The 21,570-nt window shown below is 41.0% G+C and overlaps 1 protein-coding gene across 8 annotated transcripts in view; it reads left to right on the top strand.

The window, feature by feature from the left end:
• NFIB (nuclear factor I B) overlaps positions 1-21,570 on the top strand; it is a 217,570-nt gene that overhangs the window by 106,113 nt on the left and 89,887 nt on the right. For all 8 annotated transcript variants that reach the window (XM_084796647.1, XM_084796649.1, XM_084796646.1 and 5 more), the window contains one exon: positions 16,546-16,599. In XM_084796647.1, coding sequence (XP_084652773.1) covers positions 16,546-16,599 — 54 coding nt within the window. The remainder of the gene's footprint in view (positions 1-16,545; positions 16,600-21,570) is intronic.

Genomic DNA, 21,570 nt, shown 5'->3' with positions numbered 1-21,570 from the left:
ATTAATAATAAAAAATTCCCTTTAAATAATTCCTGGCTTAAGCTCTACGTTTTAAGATTTTTTTTTAATGAAGTGTTTTTCATGACCCATGGGACCACCACAACCTGTGTCCTCATTGTGATGTCCATGTTGGATGGGAAGTTTTGTGTCTCTTTCTATGTTTGTTTTAAGTATTGCATGTTGAACTTGGGACTTACTGCATGCTAGGTGAGTGCTCTACCACTGAGCTACCCAGTGCCTCTAATACCTTATAAGGCAAAAGACACTGTATTCCTTGCCTAGAAAAAAAGTTCCACTTGAGAGTCATGGAACTCTGGCTAAAATTGAATTACTCTCTGATTCTCATGGTGTTTTTTGACCCATAGGGGCATGTTGCATCCTGACCAGAGACTCAGCGAAAATTCAACATGGTCTGTGATTTTTTTTTCCTGACTTTGCATGTAAAATTGAGCATGTGATTTCCTCCTATGCTCAAGCTTAATTTTCTTGTATGTTTTTTGTACTTTGCAGTGAGAATGGCACTTCCCCCCCCCCCCACTGTATTGTAGTAGGCTTTGTATGGTTGGGCCCAGGTTACCTTTGTAATTTATTTATTACTTCTAAATTTTGCTGCAGAGTTGCAGTCTTAGGGACACCTGACTTTCTGACATGACTAACAAAGACTGCTAATTTGGAGCACATGTTCTTTAGAGTTCACCTATAGCCTTGGGTCCTAAATATGCAAGCTCAGCATCTTCTATTGAAGACACAGAATTTTTCCTGAACTCCCTCCCCCCCCTTTTTTTTTTACTTTCCCGTGAACTATAGTCTTTTATAACAGTAATAAGGAAATGTGGTTATGGGTATAATTGCCACGAGGCAAATTTCCCCTGGAGGACTTAGAATTTTCTGCTCTATATCTGAAGGCTGGCCTCCATCAGGGTGGTCATTCACAAATAACTTAATTAGAATAATAACAGCAATGGCTTTATTTTTGCAATAATTTCCCCTTTAGGGGATCAAAGAGCATTGCAAAGGTCCTATCAAGTTCATTGTTCCAATACTCCAGTGGAATGGAATAAATACACATTTAAAAAGTCCTCTTATAGCTCCTTTGAGGTAGAGGAGTGAAGCAGAGTAGTAAGTGATGTCCCTGAGGTCACAGACAAAGTCTCTAGGGCAAGTGCAAGGAAGAACTGCGAGGTGAGGGCTCCTGTCACTGCAGGTGCTCAAGCCACATTTTTTTTTTTACAAAGAATGGAGCAAGGCACAATAGCCCCTTCAGGAACTGCAGGTGATGCAGATGAAAGTGCTTGCAAAGCTGTGAAGGCCTCGATGCTGTCTGCTGTTGTCATCACCTCCTTCATGTGTAAACCAGGAAAGAGCTCTGTGTTGTCTACCTGGCCCACAACCCGTTGAGTGGATTTTGCACTTTTTTTTTTCTTTTTGATTGACTGGATCCAACCTACCTGTCATATTCTTCATTAATGAAGGACTAATGGAAATTTTACATTTGTAAATCTGAATTTTAAAACCTCCTATGACATTGACTACAAATTTTGAGCAGGTTAGGAAGTCAAAGATCGAATGTCACAGGTTTGCTTAAACCACCAACCAAAATGTTACCCAGCTCAACTCAGCAGGTTACCTGCTTGTTTGTTTCTGTTGGTTTGTTTGTTTTGGTGTGGTTTTACTATAGACTGTATAGTTGAAGAATTAGTATAATGAACTTTGGGCAGATTTATTTTTTTATTTTCACTTTTTAGTGGAACTAGGAAAATTGGGAGTAAAATTACTTCTAATCTTCCAATTTGATTTCAAGCAGCTTTGGCGGTTGCCTTCCCTGGGGAGTAGACACAATTAGCGACAGCATCCTAACACTGTTGTTTGTTTGATTATGGTTAAAGGTAACATTTTGCAGCAGAGCTCTTGATTTGCCTAGTCGTGTCCATGGAGGCTTGGGTGTGGCATTGGTACCCAGCAGGGGGACCCTTTTCTACTCATAGGAACTCAAAGCCCATGTGAGTCTCTGCTTTTGACTTTCAATGGGAACAAATGTGAAGTTAGGTAAATTATACACACTTGGGTTTAAAAACCTTTATTTGTATTTGTGTTTGTTTCATTTTTTTTTCCAGTTTTTCAAGACAGGGTTGCTCTCTGTTGTAGCCTTGGTCGTCCTAGACTCGCTTTGTTTGTAGACCAGGCTGGCCTGGAACTCACAGAGATCCACCTGCCTCTGCTTTCTGTATTTTCAAAATTCTTGCGTGAGTTTCTATTTTTTCACTTTACCCTAAGCACAGGAGCTACGTTACACTTAGATATCTTCCTGAAAGCCTCCTGGGAGGAATGACGGCCTTGAGATGGCCTCAGCATCACCTGTGCACCTCTTATTGCATCTTAGCCTTAATGAATGTTCAGACGAAAAACAAATCCAGGTGAACAGAAAGTAAAAAGTCAATCAGTGCATGCGTGTTTGTGAAACAGCAGAAAGGAAACGCCCATCCTCGACCAGTGAGCCTGGCCCATGGGCCAAGGGGATACATGCTGTTAAATTCCAGGTGAATGGGTCATGTTCATTTTTCAAAATTCAGATTATATCCATCAGTAATTTTCCGTTATTATTTTGTTACCTTATGTTTGCAAAGAAAAATTTAGACAACTTCTTCGTAAGCCGTAGACCCATATGTTTTGTTTTAGCCTCAAGATTCTTTCCCACTTCATAGCTCCATTATATTCTATTTGCCTTGGTATGGCACTCAAAACTGAAAATTCTTTCTCAGCGAAAGAAAGCCCAGTATTGCTACTTCTGAAATATATCAATCTCTGTGGATGGAGCTCCAAGGGAGGAGGGAGCTTTGGGATCATACTGGTTAAAATTTAGACCTAGTGTCCGCCCTCATTAGTGGGCTGCCAGGGTCCAGACCACCTTACTGGAGAAAGCGGGAAACCATCCCCACTTGTGGCTCTTTGTGCTTTTCAGTCTGTCAGTGTCTGTACTGCTGCAGTTGTGCTTTAGTTTCTGTGTGAACCTGTAACTTTTTCATTTGCATAAACGGGGGAATGAGAAACACAAAAAGCAGATATTGTTGCTATATGTCCTTCATGGTCATTTTGTGTCTAGTTAGACTCTACGCCCACTTTCTTTTTTTCAATAAATAATTTTTCAGCTAATTTTATAAATATTTCCATACATACAATGCACGGATTGATTAAAATAGACCTCAGAATCAAATTTAAAATACTTTAATAAACATGTTTTTTCTTTTAAAAAGATTTATTTTCATTTTCGCTTTTATGTACATGTGTATGCATGCATGTGTGTGTGCGTGCGTGTGTGCATGCATGTGTGTGTTTGTGTGTGTGTATGTGTGTGTTGCTGGTAAGGGTAGGTGCACAAATGAGTACAGCTACTAGCAGAGTCCAAAAAGAGAATATTATTTTTCCTGGAGCTGGATTTATGTATGGATGGTTATGAACTGTTTGATGTGGGTACTGAGAAATGTGCTTGGGCTATATGGAAGAGCAATAAGTATCTTAGTTTCTGAGCCATCTCTCCAGCTGCTAATAAGCACAAGTTTTCAATGGATAAAATCTCCACATGTTGTTCAGTGGTGACCGTCACAAACTTGTATAGTGGTGGCCACATGAGATGTTGTCTTAGTCAGGTTACTATTGCTGTGATGAGACACCAAAGGGTTTGCTTCATCTTATACTCCCAGGCAACAGTCTCTCACTAAGGGAAGTCAGGCAGGAACCCAAGCAGGGTAGGAACTAGGAGGCAGGAACTGAGGTAGAAGTCATGGAGGAGTGCTGCCTTCTGGCTCTATTCCCATGGCTTTCTCAACCTCCTTTCTTAGCAGTACCCAGGACTGCCAGCCCAAGCATGACACCACCCACTATGGGCTGGACCCTTCCACATCAATCATGAATCAAAAAGATGCACCATAGGCTTGCTCACAGGCCAATATGATTAGAGCATTTTCTCAACTGAAGTTCCCTCCTCTTAAAAGCTTTATCTTTTGTCAGGTAGACAAAACTGAGAAATATAAGGACATGAAAATACAACTGTATAACATCAAGCTCCTAATTTTTCCTGCCAAAAGATATATAGTCCTGTGTGTGGGAACAGCATACAAGCAGCAAGACTTTTTTAAGCATTGAAGAGAAGGCTTATGCCACAGTAAAGAGAAGAAAGAGTAAGTGGAAGTGGATGGTTGGAGTTATCAAAAGATGTCCCAGAAGATTGTATTTTGCGATTGATTTTGAAAACTTAATTTTTTATTATCTTTATATATCAATATCATATGGCACAAAATACCTTGGAGTATAAGAGTCATGTTTAAGATAGAATGGGACAGTCCTTTTAAGAAATTATGATAATCATAAATACTTGAATATGTAAGTGGCTTTATATTTAATCTGATTTATATTGACTAACTTTGTTGCCTGGCATTGATTCTAGAATGATAAACACGTCAGACTTCAATAGACACTTGTTTCTATTAGCTATGAAAATATAGAGCTCCCAGATAGCCCAATAGAAGGAATTTCATGGAAGGGACCAATTCTGAAAGTGTTGGAATTGCTGAAGAGCCAAATCCATAAGGCATCTCAGACACCAGCCAGCAAGCAGAGGGATCAAGAAAAAGAGATACCATTTCTAGAGCTCTTGAGTAGAACTCCATGGGGCAGTAGGTGCACAGAGGAAGACACCTGTCCAGTGGTAGCAGGAATCAGCACAAGGAGAGCAAACCACTTCATATGGAGGTGTGTGCCCTGGAGGCAAGGAGTGTGTATTGCTTTTCTTTGAGCCTGCCATTGTTCCCACCTGGTTTAGCTATCCAAAGTCAAGTAACAGAACTGAGGAATGACCAGTTGCCATTCCTTGGTGATGCTCTTTTGCAAGTCATGGGGCGGGAGTGTGCTCTCCAGGAAAAGCAACTTGAGGAAAGTATAAAGATCATACAAACCTTACCCACACCTGTTTTCCTCGCTGGAAATGAATTACTGTGCGTTTTTTATTCTACCTGATATACAGGATTGGATAGGCTCTTCAAGAATTTTTCCATGGTTGATCTCCTTGATTCATATTCAAATTTTAATAATCTTTTTGAAACAGAATTTTGTTTTCTCCAAATTAGGGCCAGAACCTAAACCTCTTTGAAGCACGAGCCAAGCTGTGATGGCCTGCAATTTTTGTTGTTGTTAGAGCTAACACAAAAAGTGTCAGAGCATTTAGGAGGAGGAACCAAGAATCTGCCCTGGTCATCAAGCACTGTCTAAAACCCGCAGATAACAATGTGGTTTTCTGGTTCTTTTATGATTTTGCTGCAGGTTAGATGTGCATACCGCGTTTCTGGTTTTTATTTTTTTATTTTATTTTTTTTATTGGTAGGCAGTGAGTTCTGAAAGAGCAGTGTGACAATCAGTTTGGAGAAATAAGAACACTAGCCGTGGCTGTTAGGAGCTCGGAAGATGAGTCCATCCTTAAGAGCTTGAAGTTATTCTGGGCTAAAATTTTGTCACATCTGGAAGTCATTGACATATACGATTACATAGCTCTGATATCTTCAGGGTTAAGACATTTTGCAGATACTTGTTTTCCTTTCATATTTTTGGATTTACCTTATAAGTTGAGTTATGAGGAGGTAATTTGAATCTCAGTTAATGATAAAGTGAGGGGGATTCTGGGCAGTTTCACAGTTCCTCACATTAACCTGGGTTCTCTTGGCCTCTCTCTTTAAAATAGCCGAGGTGGTGGATGTTCCTTTCCTTATGCTGTTTTCTCATCTCCCAAGAAACCGTGCATAGATGCTACAGAGAGCTTATAAAAAAGACAATTTACAATTCTGTTAGAATCACCTATATTTGAAAATGCTTTTTTAAAATTATCATTTGAAACACTATTATCTCCTAAACTATAATAAATTCCCACGTTTCATGAAGGTTTCAAAATGTAAAATCATATTGTAGCTTTAGATTGTAAACTTTTCCCAGTTCTTTCAACAGGAAATCTTGATCTTATGTTAAAAATGAAGAAAACTTAGGTTAGCTTTTTAAATGATTTTATCAATGTAACCGAGTGGCTTTCTCTTATGCAGCCTTGATTTGCAAGAAAGAGTAAGTCATTATCCCCTTTCTTTCTGTGTGTTTTTTTTTTACTGTTAAAAAAATATAAGTTCTATGATATGCTACCCACGTAGTTTTCCTGGTAAATGAGCTTCTGCCTCGAAAACACGAGGACAGAAGTTCTTTGAACCACTTATCAAGGAACTGATGGGACACTGAAGCCATTGTCCGCCACCATCAGCCAGTTTCCTGTTCCCCAAGCCACTTCTCGGCTTCTTTTTTCTCTTATTATGATAAAGATGTGTCAGAAACAGAAACTGTTGATGGGTAGCTGACACAACCTCCTGTGCCTTCCATAGAAATCTGTTCTTCCTCATCCTACTCCAGTGTTCCAGTCATTGGTGGCCCTTCAGAGTTTATAGAGGTATTCCATAAGATCAATGATTCACGTTCCACGATGTAATAACAAGCAGATAGGTAATTAGTCACACATAACTAATCTATGACATAGAAGTCCATCATTTTCCCCATAAGTGCATATAATGATTTAGACATAAACATTTAAATGAAGACGGGGTCTCAAAGTATAGTCTTGAATGGCTTCCTACCTAGAGATCTGCCTCTGTACTGGGATTGATGCCTGAGCCTCCATGATCTTCTGATTTTTAGGCTTAACATAAAGGAGACATTTTTTTTATTCAAGTAGAGAATATCCTCACAAACATGCCTATGCACTGAAAAAGGTAAAAATAAGTCTTTGGAATCACTGACTGAACTAAGTGTTACATTGTATTTGTTGAGAAGTCACAGACACTTGAAAATGAAAGTAACAATACAGCCCAAGGTTATGATTGTCATTGCTGATTGGAATTAGGATTCAGAAATATTCACTTCTTACCAGCTGTCATCTTGTTTCTGAGAGAACTGTAGCTGTTCATTTAGCAGATATAACTGAGCACCCACTGTGTGCCAAGGGTTGTGATTAGCTGTAAGTAAAAACTCAGATGGACCTTGATCCCATGGGTTTGAAATAGAGTAGGACAGATGGACACTGACCGAGTCCTTCATTACCATTGTTGACAGGACTCTGGAGGGAAAACAGGAAGACTTACCATGTGTGGTTTTATGGAAGGGTATTAAAATTTAATGTACATGTTTAAGAATGTTGTAGCCAGGTCGGGCATGGTGGTGCACGCCTTTAATCCCAGCACTCGGGAGGCAGAGGCAGGAGGATTAATGTAAGTTTGAGGCCAACCTGGTCTACAAAGGGAGTCCAGAACAGCCAAGGCTACACAGAGAAACCCTGTCTCAAAAAACAAACAAACAAACAAAAACAACAACAACAACAACAAAAAGAATGTTGTAGCCTTTCTCGTTGTCAGTGTTCAGAGTCCTAAAGTGTCCTTGCACTTCTACTTTGCCACATTTCTAATCCCTTTAGAGTCCGTTCAGACTACACTCTCTTTATTATTCAGTGTTGTTTTCTTTAACTTGGCTTTGTTTTTGTTTTTTGGTTTTTTTGGTTGTTGTTCTTGAAATAAGGTCTCATTTTGTATCTCAAGTTGACTTTGAACTCACTATGAATACCCTAAGCTAGTGTCAGACTGTCAGCAATCCTCCTGCCTCAGTCTCCCGAGTACTGGGTTTACTGGTGTGAACTATTGCTGTTTTTTTTTTTTAAATACAGTTTTAAGTGAGTAGACAAGATAAAAGCTGACTCTGGCTTGCGTGTGGTTTGCTTAAGGTCAGAGTACAAATGGTTGAGAAAGGCAGGAGTCTAGACTCTGGCCACTGTGGGGGAGCATGTCCTGCCCTGGGGACAAAGATCACAGTAGAACATTAGAAAGTAGTGTGTTGGTTTGGCTTTAATCTAGAGAAACAATATTAGGTTTGGGGAAAGTACTTGAGATGGATGGCACCGAGGGCCTGATTGCAGGCAGAATGTGACGTATACAATTTAGAATAACGCAGGGAAAACACGGCACGCCAGAACCGGCAGGGATCAGATGCTGATGAGGGCCCCAGGAAAGCAGCGTTTATTTTTCTACACTCTTAATTCACACACATTAAGACTTTTTAAGAATATCAGATCGAGGACATAAGCATTGGCTTGCTTTCCAAGTTTCAGATTCTCCTTCATGATTTTGTCTTTGAGTCTCAGGACATTCTGCTTTTCATTCCCAGCTTGCTCCCAAGTGGGGACAATGTATTGTGTTCTGTCTCTGAAATCAAAAATATCTCCCAGACAGAAGTGAGTACATCCATTTCATACCCTCCTGGATCTGGCCAGGTTTCTGGAAGGGGCAACAACTTCTTCTCCTTCTTCTCCTTCTTCTCCATCTTCTCCATCTTCTTCTTCTTCTTTTCTTCTTCTTCTTTTCTTCTTCTTCTTCTTCTTCTTCTTCTTCTTCTTCTTCTTCTTCTTCTTCTCCTTCTCCTTCTCCTCCTCCTCCTCCTCCTCCTCCTCTTCTTCTTCTTCTCCTTCTCCTCCTTCTCCGTCTCCTTCTCTTTCCTTCTTTCTTTTCTTTCTTTTCTTTCTTTCTTTCTTTCTTTTTTTTGGTGGCAAACTGTACCGGTGCATTGCCCCTTGAAGTACACAGTGGCACGTTCATGGAGTATTGTGAGATGCAGGCAGCACTTATGAAACATTAGAAATTGTACAGCTCTCTTCAGAAACTTAAAATACAGCTGGGAATGTTTTGCTTCCAACAAACATGCAATCTTCATAAAATTGGGAAAGAAATGTTTTGAATAAATAATGTTTTAGTTTATTTCTCTCCAGTGTGAGAACTATTTTTTTCAGTCAGCATCATGCCATAGAACTCCTCCCTCTGCGCAGTAACACTCTTGCCTCTCTGTTTACATCATGCTGGTGCGTTCAACTTGATTTTTAAGTATACCAGATTGCTCTGCCTTGTTTTTAAAGATAGAAAACTGGATTTGCTCCCGGGGACTCTTTCCATAACTAGGCCAGTTTAAAAACTAAACAAGGATTGAGTCAGTTAATTAATTTAAATGAGATTACAAATCAAAAACATATTATGCAATCTTGATTTAATTACCACATTTTATTTACTTAATTGAAAACACACTGTAGAAAGTTAGCAATCTTGACAATGACCGGAATGGCGTCTTTGCATTCTGCACATTAAATGCCTTGAAGGCAGAAACTCAGGTGACCCTGGTGGGACCCTGGCTTACTCAGTCTCCCTCTGCATCAGCCGACAATACTGGGGCAGAGGTGGGGACTGATAGCCCTGGTCTTCACTGTGGGGTCTTGTGATGGCCACACAGCAAGCGCTACCGCTCTGTTGCTGTGCCCTGTGGTGGGTGCAGTGTTTCTCCAGTGTTCCTGTGATGTTTCTTCCTTACGTTGTTTCAGCACTCTGAGATTTTGGCTAATTCCATGTGGACAAATTTCAGTCTGGGGCTCAAGCAAATCCTTCTTCTTATCCTTGGGATCTGAGGCCTCAGACCTAATCTCCCCGTTAAGTAAAAAAGTAGTTCTTTATAAGATCTTATAAACTTTATAAGAATTAAAGGAATGTGTGAGGGAACAGAAATAGAGTATGTTTGGCATCTGTACCTTGCTCTGTGTTTGTTTTTCTTTTGTTAATTAAGGTACTTTACCGATAAGGATCCTTTGCACAATAACATCTTCTCAAACTATGCATTTTGCTAAATTATATCCTGAGCATCAGTATTAGGGCAGAGCAAGAGGAAGCCAAAGGTATAGGCTTGCAGCAGCGCAGCAGGGTTGGCTGAAAAGCCTGGTTTACCATGTGGAGGAAGCCATCTTTCACAAACACTACTTCAGTTCTGCCAGAAGTACTGAGAGTTGTTTGAAGTCCCATTCGCCCAACATTGGGTTCTGGGGGAAGAGATACAGATTCTGCAAATCATGTCAGGGATTCCAGCACGAAGTAGCAGAGCAAGCACAGTACAGACTTTTAGCTAAGTTGTGCAATGACGGGACTTCAAATAGATAATGTGTTATGGAGAAGAGACAGAGAGGGAGAGAGACCTGGGCAGGGAGGGGTGTGCACTTCAAATGGAATGTGCCTTTGGGAAGAGACTGGGAAGGGAGAGTTTTGGGCAGGGGGAGTGAGATAGAGCGACCAAAGCCTAAAGGGAGACCTGAAACAGGGAGGGGATGGAGAAAAAGGTCCCCCCATATTCATGAGCTTTCTAGAAGAAGGAAATCACTCAGTTTGTCCATGTATCTTTGTGTTACTTTAATAAACTTTTAATAGAAGGGAAAGAAAATATCGTAAAGCGAAAGTTTTGTGCCACCTCTACCAACAAAGCAACCTTCCTGTAAAACGGAGTAGTGTCTTAACTGTGCTGGAGGGCAAATGATTCCTCCTGGTCTGTGCTGTGCAATGGGGACTGTGTTTCTGTAAAGCCAGCTTACTGTCAGCTTGGGAAGCAGTCTTCTAGGGTCACCAAGACCTGGGGCGGGGTGAGATGGGCAGGGGCTTTGTTCTGAGGACAGTTTTCTTCTTGTCCTGAAAAACAGGCATGGTTTTCTCTCTTTGCTGCCTTGGTTTCAAATACGTTTGCATCCTTTTCTTGAAGTTCGCTCTCTTTTCACATCTTCATGTTTTTCTTCAGTGCTTCCTTTTGCCAGCACACACACACACACACACACACACACACACACACACACACACACACACACACACAGGTGTATTTATAATGAATGGTATTTTAAAGAGAAAAGAAGTGGTCTTAGCCCCTAAGAAATCCCCTGATATTCTGTAGCTGACAATGGACTGTTTTTTCTTTTCTTTTCTTTTCTTTCCTTTCCTTTTTTTTTTTTTTTACCTGATTACAGCAAAAGACTATGACAAAGGGGCCTTTATCATATGATGACTAATTTTAGTTCTAGCGGGAGGCTATCTGTAGGTTAACAGGTTAAAGTTTGGGTTTCATTTACTCTTTGATATCCTTTGATATAAAAGCTATATTGTTGTAGAACCATATAATTTTAGAGCAGGAAGAGTGCCTGTAATTTACCTCGGTCTGTCCCTCCTTATGCCAAAATGACTATAAATTGAAGTTGTTCTCAAATTCAGTCCCTCCCTTATTCTTTCTCATTCTTTTTTAATGTTTTTTTTTTCAAAAGCTGACTTATTTATAGTGTTTTACATAGACCAGTGTTTGCCTGCATGTATGTCTGTGCACCTAAAACCCAGGCTGGCCTTGAGCTCGTTATGTAGTGCAGGCAAGTTGTGTGTCTTATCTCCATCTAGAATGGGGGAATTTACAAACACCTGACACCACACCCGAGGACGGTTTGTTTTCTCGCTGATGCTCTCAGTCCTGGAAGCTCTCTTGGAGGAGAGGGCCTCCATAGGCTGCAGGTCCAGTCCTTCCTTGGCCCTCTGCTTGCTTCCTGCCCCCAACCAAACCACTTTCCCCTTTGTTGGTGAGAGCCAATAACCAATTCCTGATGAAAGTGCTCATGTGACCCTCCCTCCTGTATCTAAAAGTGAGGAAACAGGCCTAAGCATTACCTTAGCCTGGACCTGGGTTGCGGGATGACTCCTATGTTCCCTTCCTTGCCCCTTAGGTGGTCTTCTGTCTGCACAGAGTGGCGTGCTGTGCATGTCTGTACTTCACACAGCACCTGTTCTCTGGGCATTGGATTTAACTAAACACTGCCAGTGTTAGCCCAGACACTGAGAGATAAGGTAATAAATTGGCCACACATTGACCAGATACCCCAAAAGGGTGACTGATCCTGAGGATGTCAGAATGATCAAAGAGGTCAAGCCTCACATGTCAAATGTTGGTGGACATGAGCTAAGTGACACAGCCAGGTGTTGGCAAAAGTCAGGTCAAGTTGCCTTGGTGCCTATTAAAACCATTGGAGTGCTCTTGTGACTGCATGGAAGACAAAGGTTTTAGCTTTTTCAGTTTTGCATTTTATAAAGATCATCTTGGAAGCATGTACTGTATGCATGTTGGCAGACTTGTGTCAGGCTTGTTAGCCTTTTCTTTTTGTTTGGTTTTTGAGACAGGGTTTCTGGCGGTTCTGGAACTTGCTCTGTAGACCAGGCTGTAGACCAGGCTGGCCTCTTTACTCAGAGACCTGGCTGGCTCTGCCTCCAGAGTACTGAGATTAAGGATGAGCGCCACCACTGCCTGGCTGACTATTTCTTATGATACTATTCCAAGGGTTGCTTCCATCTGATGTGACCTTGGTCCCTTTCTCTAGAATAATGAAACTGTTTCCTTTTTATACTTACTTATATTAGAGAGTGTATTAACTTTTTAGTTGAACTTAATAGGTACAAATGCAAAAGTTTTACGTATTTTGGGGGTGTACCATGCATATGTCACCACACGTATCCATTTGTAACATTTAGATCAGTTTTGACATGCCTCTTCCCTAGTTTGCATTTCTTTATGGTGAAAACATTCACAGTTCTTTCTTCCTGCTTTTTGAGCGGTCTGTCACCATCTCTCTAGTAGCCCTGCCTTCTTATGTGACTGTGACCTGATGTTTGCCGTCTGCCTTTTTTCATTCCTCCATCCCCAAGCTTTTATAACAGAGCTCTAGGTCTTCTGTCAGAGCGGATCACCTCCTTAGGTGAAGGCAGGTTAGGAGAGCAAGGCTGGACAGGCTGCCTTCCAACAGAGAGAGAAAGCACGGAGTCATGGCCATGTCAATCCTGAAGGAGTGTGAGTCCTTAACCCAAGGAGCAGGAATGGCCGTGGTAGAAATGACAGTGAAGAGTGGCATCATTCAGTGTCCTTCTTCCCAGAAGAATGGCTAGTATGTTTAGATTTATACTTGTGAGCAGAGAGAGCCGGGTGTCAGGTACACAGTTGTAATCCGAGCCACCAGGGAAGCTGAGGCAAAAGGATCTTTTCAGCTAGAGTACGAGGTCTATTTGAAGAGTCCTAGAGAGTTTCAGAAGGGAGTAAGTCAGTTTTGCCTCAGAATTATATTGGGTCAAACCCAAAGGAGAAGAAACATCGAAAATACAGATTCAGATCAACTAGAAAACAAAAGGTGGGGAGACTGGTTGGCCCCCTTCCAGGTGCACCCACTTTCTTTGTGGATTCAAAGTTGTCCTAGACTCAAAGTATACTCTGCTGGGCAGCTCCTAACCCTATTCCTGTCAGCGTCACTCTTTCAAGGCTTACACCTCCTGGCAGGGGATTGCATCAGCTGCTCGGATCTCCATCTTGAACATGGCATCTCCCAAAAGCTCAGGTCAGGGCGGTGGCACCACCTGCCTCAGGTCCTGGTATTAAGGCACTGACATGGTCACTCTGGGTGGGTGCACAGACCTGGCGAAGGTATTTCTAGGTCCTGCACTGCTGTGGAGAGATCAGCTTCCTCCATTTCTATCTTTCTTCCTGAGAGTTAGCCTATTAAAAATCTTAAGCAATTTAGCGTTGTGGTATTAATGCCACTTGTGTATTGATGGTGTAGGATGTACTTGGCCCAGGGTTCCGTGCTTGGTGTGACACAATCTTTGCAGAGGTTCTGAGGTAGACTGTATTGTTTCCATTTTATGATTAAGGTACAAGGTTCTAAAAGCTAACCAGTTTTCTGTATGTTCACATGACTAGAGAGGGACAGAGCCAGTATTCAGTATAACATAACCCCCTTTCTTACACACACACACACACACACACACACACACACACACACACACACACACACACGGAGGGGATTTGAACAGGGTGATGGAAGTGGTTAATGAAACCTTTGAGTCTGGAGTAATTTGACCTGGGTGGTGATTTGCGGGGGTTTTAGATGTGGTCTGAAAAATTCCTTCTCTGAAGTCAACCACAGTAACAGTTCATTCTCGGGTTCCCTGCCAACTATGGCTCCCTGCTTACTTCCCTCTTCAGCAGTTGGAATTAAATGACTGACCTAAGGTGACAACGAAGTAGCATATCGCAGTGTAAGATTCACAGTAGGAAAAGTCAACGGGTCCCTCACCCTCTCTGGGGCCCCCACTTGTGTTTCAGGGACACAATATTTGCTGTTTGGCTTCATGAGAAGGTGCAGGTTTTGTAGCATGAAGGAAAACCTGTAATTGGCGTGATGGATAGAAAACACCAGTGCATTGTAGAAAGCAAGCTTGTGGCAAAGTTGTTCAGTTGTCCCCCAAATTCTTAGGGTGTTCTTAGTGATTGTTTTTAAGTGAACAGTATTTTGTCTTCTTCAAGACAGTGATCTGCAGTTTTTAGAAACTAGAGGAGAATTTAACTTTTAAGATGCATAGCATGGGGTGGGGGCAGGGTGAGAAAGGCTGTTCCGTGGCATGTGGGACATTCTGAAAGTACAGGGCGCGCCATGGTAAGTGAGCAGGTTCTCAGGGAGAGACACCGGACACAGGGTTAGCAGCAGAGGTGTGGGAGGTGATGGATGGCAGTTTGCAGTCATTGTAGGCAAACATGCTAAGGCTGAGGTTTGAAGTTCCCGGCTCCCAGACTGAGATTGCTGTGCCCCTTGCCCGATCATGGCTGCTGCAGCCTTCTCCGCTGATCTTGCTGTTTCTAGATGTAAGTATCATAGAGTTCTGTAGAGGTAAAGTAGCTCCAGAGAGGAAAGAGAAAAGCTGCAGAGGGTCTGGCCTCTGAGTCTGACCCTGAGAGGAGGAATCTCAACAGGCTAGGTAGGCTCACTTGCAAAGGATGCTGTCAGTCATCCTATGGACCAGAAACTAGAGGAGTGCAAAGCAGAAACAGCAGAGGCTGAAACAAAACAGTGTAACATTTTACTTTAACTATTATACTCTAGGCTTGGGTGGTGTCCGAGCCACATTCTCTTTAAAAGGGACAAAGGAAAAGTTTCTTCTATTAGTTATAAGTCACCCAGTTCCAGAAAAAAGTAAGAGAAAAAGGCCTGAAGAAGAGGACCGGGGCCTCGACCGGGGCCTCTGGCTGCAGGAGACGCTACCCAGTGCAGTCAGATCGTTTTCCAGTTTCTTTCCCTCTGTTTTTCCAAGTCAGGAGCAAGGTGAAGGACACTGTGGGGAATCACAAAAACAAGTTTGCTAAGATTTCATGAAATATACTCCAGAGCAAAGGGGGGAAAGCAAGGAGACGGGATAGAGGGATTACATTTTTCTTCACTGTTAACCATGCCTTAGTAAGCAGGAGACAAAGGCAGAAATGAAGAACCACATTTTATACACAAATAGACTAACAGGATGCTCCTATGTTCAAGAGTTGAGGAACAATTGCAGTATATTCATCACCTACCTGGCATAATTAAATAGCCTTGATTTAAAAAAAAAGAAAGAGTTTGGTTTTCTGCTTAATTCAATCCCTTCCTTGCCTCAAGTATAAGGGCAAGGCTTTGAGGAAGAGACTTGTGGGTTTCTGGCAGTTGGTGACACCACCAGTACCACATTTTGTTGAGAGTCACTATTGTGCTCAAAGCTGCCTTTTTGTAGGCAAGCAGAGAAGGCTGCTGAATCTGAGCCATCCACTCGGCTGGCATATATTGCAAGCCTAGCGTGTTCACGCCATGAACAGCCCAGGAAGACAAAGAGGTAGACAGGCTCTCTGTCCCTTCCTTCCGAGTGCAGCGTAGCTGTGGAGACAAAAACCTAAGTGCTGGAACCAATGAAAGATCTCAAAGCAGCTCCTCCCCAGTAAGTGTGTAAGAACCCAGGACAGACGGCACAGATGCAAGTGGAGGGTCCATGGAGGCAGCGGAGTGAAACCAAACCCAGCAGTGCGGATGGGTTAGGACAGGCAGGCTGGCGGGCAGTGCTGGTCCTCTGAGCCCATTCCGTGGTGTTGTTGAGCGATGACATGGATTGGGCTGCTCCGTATCACTGTGGCTGCCTCTTCCTCCTTATCTGAGAGTCTGTCTGTATCTCACAGATGGAGATTAAATTGATCCAACAATTTGCTCTCCGCAAAGCCATGTTGGTTTTCTACCTAGTAATTTATGCTTTTCCTGGTGTTTGCAAATCGATTGCTATTATGGGATGCAGACAGAACTGGGCTGGGATCCAGTGGGTTGGGGGATTAGTGGAGTGGATATGTGAGCGTGCTTGTGAAAGCCTGGAAGAGAAGGCTCTTGTTTCTGTGTCTTTTACTCTCTGTAGAAAAGCACATTTTCAGATTTTTAAAAGCATTCTTAATTTTATTTAGATTGTGTCTTTTAAGGGGCAGTATCTGCTTTATTTCAAATTTCTACTTTCTGGCCTTGATATTTTGCCTAACCTTCAAACAGTCTCAGTGGCTTTGCAGCGAGACCTCTCACCACAGGAAAACCATCCTCCACCCCAAAGTATTATAGACGAGTAATTGTTCCCTTTGACGGAGAAGTATGTATAGACATTTATCTGGTTTGATGAATAAAATGTTGCCACAGAATGGCTTGGGAAAGTATGCTTTATTTAAACATCACCTCATTGTTGTACCTTAAATTCTTTTCTAAGTCCTTCTGAGTATTGTGAAATTCTTTCAAAACAAATTAAAAAGAAAACATATTCTGTGATTTCTTTACAGATTCTGGACAATCAGGAAGTCCAAGCCACAATGATCCTGCCAAGAATCCTCCAGGTAAATATGTGTCCCCGGACGTGTGACCCTGACATTGTTGGAGAACAAAGGGGCCCCTGTATAGATCAACATCCATAATTGGTCAGCTGCCTGCTTTGTTCTGGCAGGCAGGAGGACTGGGGACTGGGACAAGCTGTGATTGTGTGTTGGCCTGTCTTGGTGGGTAAGCGCGCTCCTGCTGCAGCCACAGTGTGTACCTGAGCGGCAAGGCTTTCGCTTTTGTTGGTGTCCTGAAAAAACTGACTCAAACACATGCTTAGTTAGTATATCTCTTAGGCAGGTGAAAAGCTAAAAACCTTTCAGTCACTTTAACAAGCAAGCAAGCAAACAAACAAACAAAAAAACAAAATAAAAACTGGTAACAGTTTCTGTATAATGTATCCACTCTGTTTTAAGAGAGGTACTCAAGACTGGTTATGTTTCTGTAAAGGGGTTTTCGTGAGACTTTTTATTCTGTGTCTGTCTCAGTGTAAGGCACTCATGGTCTTTAGTTTCAGGCGTGGATTGTGTCAGCTCTAAGCCGGGCTGTGTGCATGTTCCCTGTCTGTCCTCGGGGTTTTGTTCCCCACATTCTGAACATACAGCACTTTGCTTTTGATTTATGAGAAGTATTTTTCTTTTCATGAGAAAATAATATAAATTAACATAAAAAGAATTTCAGATTCTCATTATATAAAGAATTTTAATTGTATCTACAATTTCGTTAGAAGAATGCTCTAAAGATATTCTTAACAACAACAAAAACAAAAGCAAAACACAATAAAACCCCAAACAGCCACACTTTCCCTAAAAAAAATTATATATATCAGCTGCCATTTTACCAGGACAAACCACACAATGCAAAAAGTCAGAACCTGAGGCATCTCTGGTCCTTAGTTGCTTCGAAGTCTAATGCCTGCTTAGTAAGAAGTTGAAATACTTTAAGAATCCCCAAATTACAGAAAAATAGACTAATTTTCTACTACAATTACTTTAGAGAGATATAGCAGTCAGTATAGTAGGTAAAATCCAAAATCAAAAAAAGTATTTTAGTTTTCTTTTTGAAACTTGTATCAATGTTTTTCTTAGAAAAATTATATTTCTACATATACATTAAGTGATATTCTTTTTAAAATTATATTTTTGACAAAATATTGTATACTTTGATGATGAAAGTACTATTTCCATACTCATTCTATACAACAAAGGTGAAATTATTAATTCAATACATTTTACAATCTCCAGCAATGAAAAGTACTAATTTAATACATATTTTAAATTTAAATTTACACTGAATCAATTGTTTTGATAAATTTGCTAGCTGTACAAATAGAGCAGAGCATAAAATACTTCGTTTAAAAAACAGACTTCCAAAAGCCTCTGCACACTTTAAAAAAAAAAAAATAGGAAAATACCGTGTGGAGAAAAAGTTTGGTAAATCTTTTTAAAAGCCAGACTGAACAAAGGCTGTGCTGTTTGCATCTGAACAGCAACCTGGCGGAAATGAGTGAAGCAGTGAGTGAGAAGTGCGCAGAGGCTCACCTGAGTGCTCTCTGCTGGAGCTGGGCGGAGCCTGCTGGCCAGGCGACCTTTGTGTGCTTATGTAATGACAGGGTTGCATCATCAGTATTTGTCTAGAAGGTTGGTTAAAATTTTCTTTTGCCACATACCATGGAGAGTCTCTTAATTTTTCTGTTTTCATGAAGAGAACAAACAGAAACTAGCTAGAGCACATCATTTTCCCCACTTTCAAGTTTCCTTGGGGGTAATTTGGTAACTGTCAAAAATTAAGGTGTTAGAGTTAAATTGGGATTTTCTTTGGCCATTCAGGAGCATCCATCATTTAACATGCTTTTTGCACATCACCATATGGACATTATTATAGAATTTTTATTTTGAGACAGCATCTCTTACTATATTAAAAGTTTTCTATAAAAGCAGAAGTACATTCTACAGTATGTTGAAATAAACCAGGCTTTTGGAGAGGTAGGTAATATTTTTCAATTTTCAATACTAGAGACCTGAGCTCACCAAGGTTCTAGTCCTACAGTCAGCTGAGATAACCTGTATCAGCACCAGGCACCGGGGGCTCAGGAGAATTGTTCTGGATGCTTTTTCATCGCTCACTTTTGGCCTTGGCTGAACTGTGAAATCTCCACACCAGAGACTCAGTGTTTGGGGCAGCACAGTCCATTTCTCGGGAAATTGAGACGAGCGCCATAACCTGGGAGACTGGTCTTCGCCTGGCTTCCATGAGAAGCTCTGCTTCTGCGATTGGTGGTTTCCACACCCCACAGCTCTGCATTACTGCAGTCTTTCCACCAAGAGATACAGAACCTATGAGGATGGCCACTGTCTACCACAGCGTGTGCTTCCCAGCAGCTCCTGACCATTGACACGCAGGTGGTTTTGCACCAGCCACGCCCACTGCTTCCTTACCCATTCTGAGCTTCTTCTTTGTAATATACAGTATTTTTTTTAAATATTTACTTCCTAAAAAGTTAATATGCAACTAATTGATTTTATTGTGGTCTTTTCATACATGTCATTATACTTTGATCTTCCCCCACCCGCTGCCCCGTTCCTCTCTGGCTAACCGTGCCTTTCATACTGGACTATGAACCTTAATGGATAAATAAATGGGCATTATTTCAGAATTCACGATTTTCATTTGAGATTAGTGTTTAAGCACAAGCAAATAAAAGAGAAGGGATATTTGGTATGGCTAAGTAATTTCTTAGTGCTTGTAATTTGTAAAAAGCATTTAAATAGTCTTTATGGAAATTCCTCAACCTGTTTGTAACATACGGTTTTGCTCTGATTCTTTTTTAAGAGGTGATGATCAGTTGCATGATTTGTTTTGTTTTTGTTTTGTTTTGTTTTACAGCTAAGGGACTATACATTCAGAACTGCCTGACACATGCAAGGCATCTGACCATTTCATCATCTTAATTGTGTATCTTTCCTTTGCTTGTGACCACATGTGAGATTACTTATTCTCACTTGTTAATAAAAGTCCAAGAGTCTTCTCCTAACTGTGTAAACAACTCTAGTGAGCTAGAAGTGAGGCAGGAGCTGAGTGACTTGGGCTCAAGTCTGATTGTGTTTCCAAACACCCCCCACTACTGTAGACAATGCATCATTGGATCATAGTCTTTGGAATTTGGCCTCAATTTGCTATGTTGCTTTATGACTGTATTCCTTACCTGTCTCAACTGAATCGCCTGTTTACTTCTGAGTGAGAGAATAGCAAGAAAAAATAGCAACCTGACGGTTGACCCTGGAAGTTGAAAGCTCTGTTCCAGGTTGACTTGTCAATTTGGCATTTAGGAAGGTTCCAGTTCTGTAGTCTGTGGGATGCTCCCTTGGCTGGGAATGTCATCAGCCAGAAGTTTCTTGTTTAGATTTACAGTATAATTTTGTACTTTTCTTTTGCAGGAGTGTGCACTGTGTGTGTGTGTGTGTGTGTGTGTGTGTGTGTGTGTGTGTGTTGTCATTTGCATGTGTCTTGACATATCATCACATGACCCTTGGATCCATATGTGACCTTAAGTCACCTTGAATCCCTCCTCTAAACAAAGATAGAAAGTATTAAATAAATTGCATGAAGAATCTCTGTCAAATACAGCAAAGTCTGCCTTCACTTAAGAAGTTGTTTAAGTCAGACAAATGTTGAAGTATATCATTCCCCAAACATATTTGGTAGATCTCACAATTGAAGTCAAAGTGGCGGGTACCACAAACTAGTAAGCATCAGTGAGTACTGCCTGAGAAGATGGCCAGCATCTCAGTGGTGTTGGGTATTTGCTGGGATCACTGAGGCTCATGTTGGCCTAGTCTTTCACTTTATGGTTTTAAACCTTCGATTTTGGAGTATACATAACACTTTTTAATAGTTGTTTAAATCGTAAACCACTTTTCTCATGAACAGATAAATGTTTTTAGGCTCATAGTCAAAGAAAAAGGAGTCTACATTTGATATTTAAAATCATAACCCACTATTTAAAAGTTCATACTCATTCCTTCTTCCACCCTCATTTATTTTTGACACCCAAGATTTTTTTTAAATGAGAGAAGATATACTGTTTAGTAATGCTGATGAATAATACAAAACTGTGATACAATGTAATATTGCACAAACTATAAGCACACTTTCTGTTCACAGAAGAATACGTAGCAAGTTCACACAATGAATAGTTAACAGTAGTTAAAATCTGACATGTAGGTAAAACTTTTAAGTAATTTAAAAATTAGATCTGTGCCAGTCAAAAATCAAAGGATCTTTTTTTCTTGGTAGATTTACTTCAGAAACATTTTTTCTTTTTATTCCTGTTTGGAGACATTAATAAAGTCTTTAAATGTTCAAAATTGGGACAGGATTGAGGCTAAAGGAGAAGCAGGTGAGGGAAGTCCTTGTTTACAAATTATTCTGAAAAAAAAAACCCAGAAGGGTGTCTAGCCTTCAACTATTAATTTTCAAGGCCACATCCTGGGTACTTCTATGTAACCCATGCCTCAGAAGCTGGAGTGACAGCAGCTGGCACCAAGCCAGGTGGCCTGGTTGCTTGCGGTAGTTAACTTGTTAAAAGAAGGACAACTCAGAGCTATTGCGTGAGCTGCTAAGAGAAGGAGAGCTTTCCCTGCTCTTCATGCGCCTTGACCTCTTACCTTATCAGGCACAAATAATACCAATAATCCCTGGTTAGCAAGCTCAGGATTAAATATGACATTCTAGATAGTGAGGTTCTGGATTTGAATGAGCTCGACATCAGTAGAAGAACATCTGTCTCCCCTTGAGAATTTGGGAATATATGTCATTCTACACTGAGTATCATTAACAGCTCAAGAATTTCTGAGCTGGCCATAAGTAAAAATTTCATCTGGTAGATACTTATCATCATCTTTTTTGAGCATGACACTAGGCTGGATGTCACAGACTTTTGCAAAATATGAATTATATGTAATCCTCGCTTTCCCCAAGTACTGTCTATA

Source organism: Acomys minous (genome assembly GCF_964271855.1).
Source record: "Acomys minous genome assembly, chromosome: 1".
Lineage (NCBI taxonomy): Eukaryota > Metazoa > Chordata > Mammalia > Rodentia > Muridae > Acomys > Acomys minous.
This window is presented reverse-complemented; position numbering and strand designations above follow the sequence as displayed.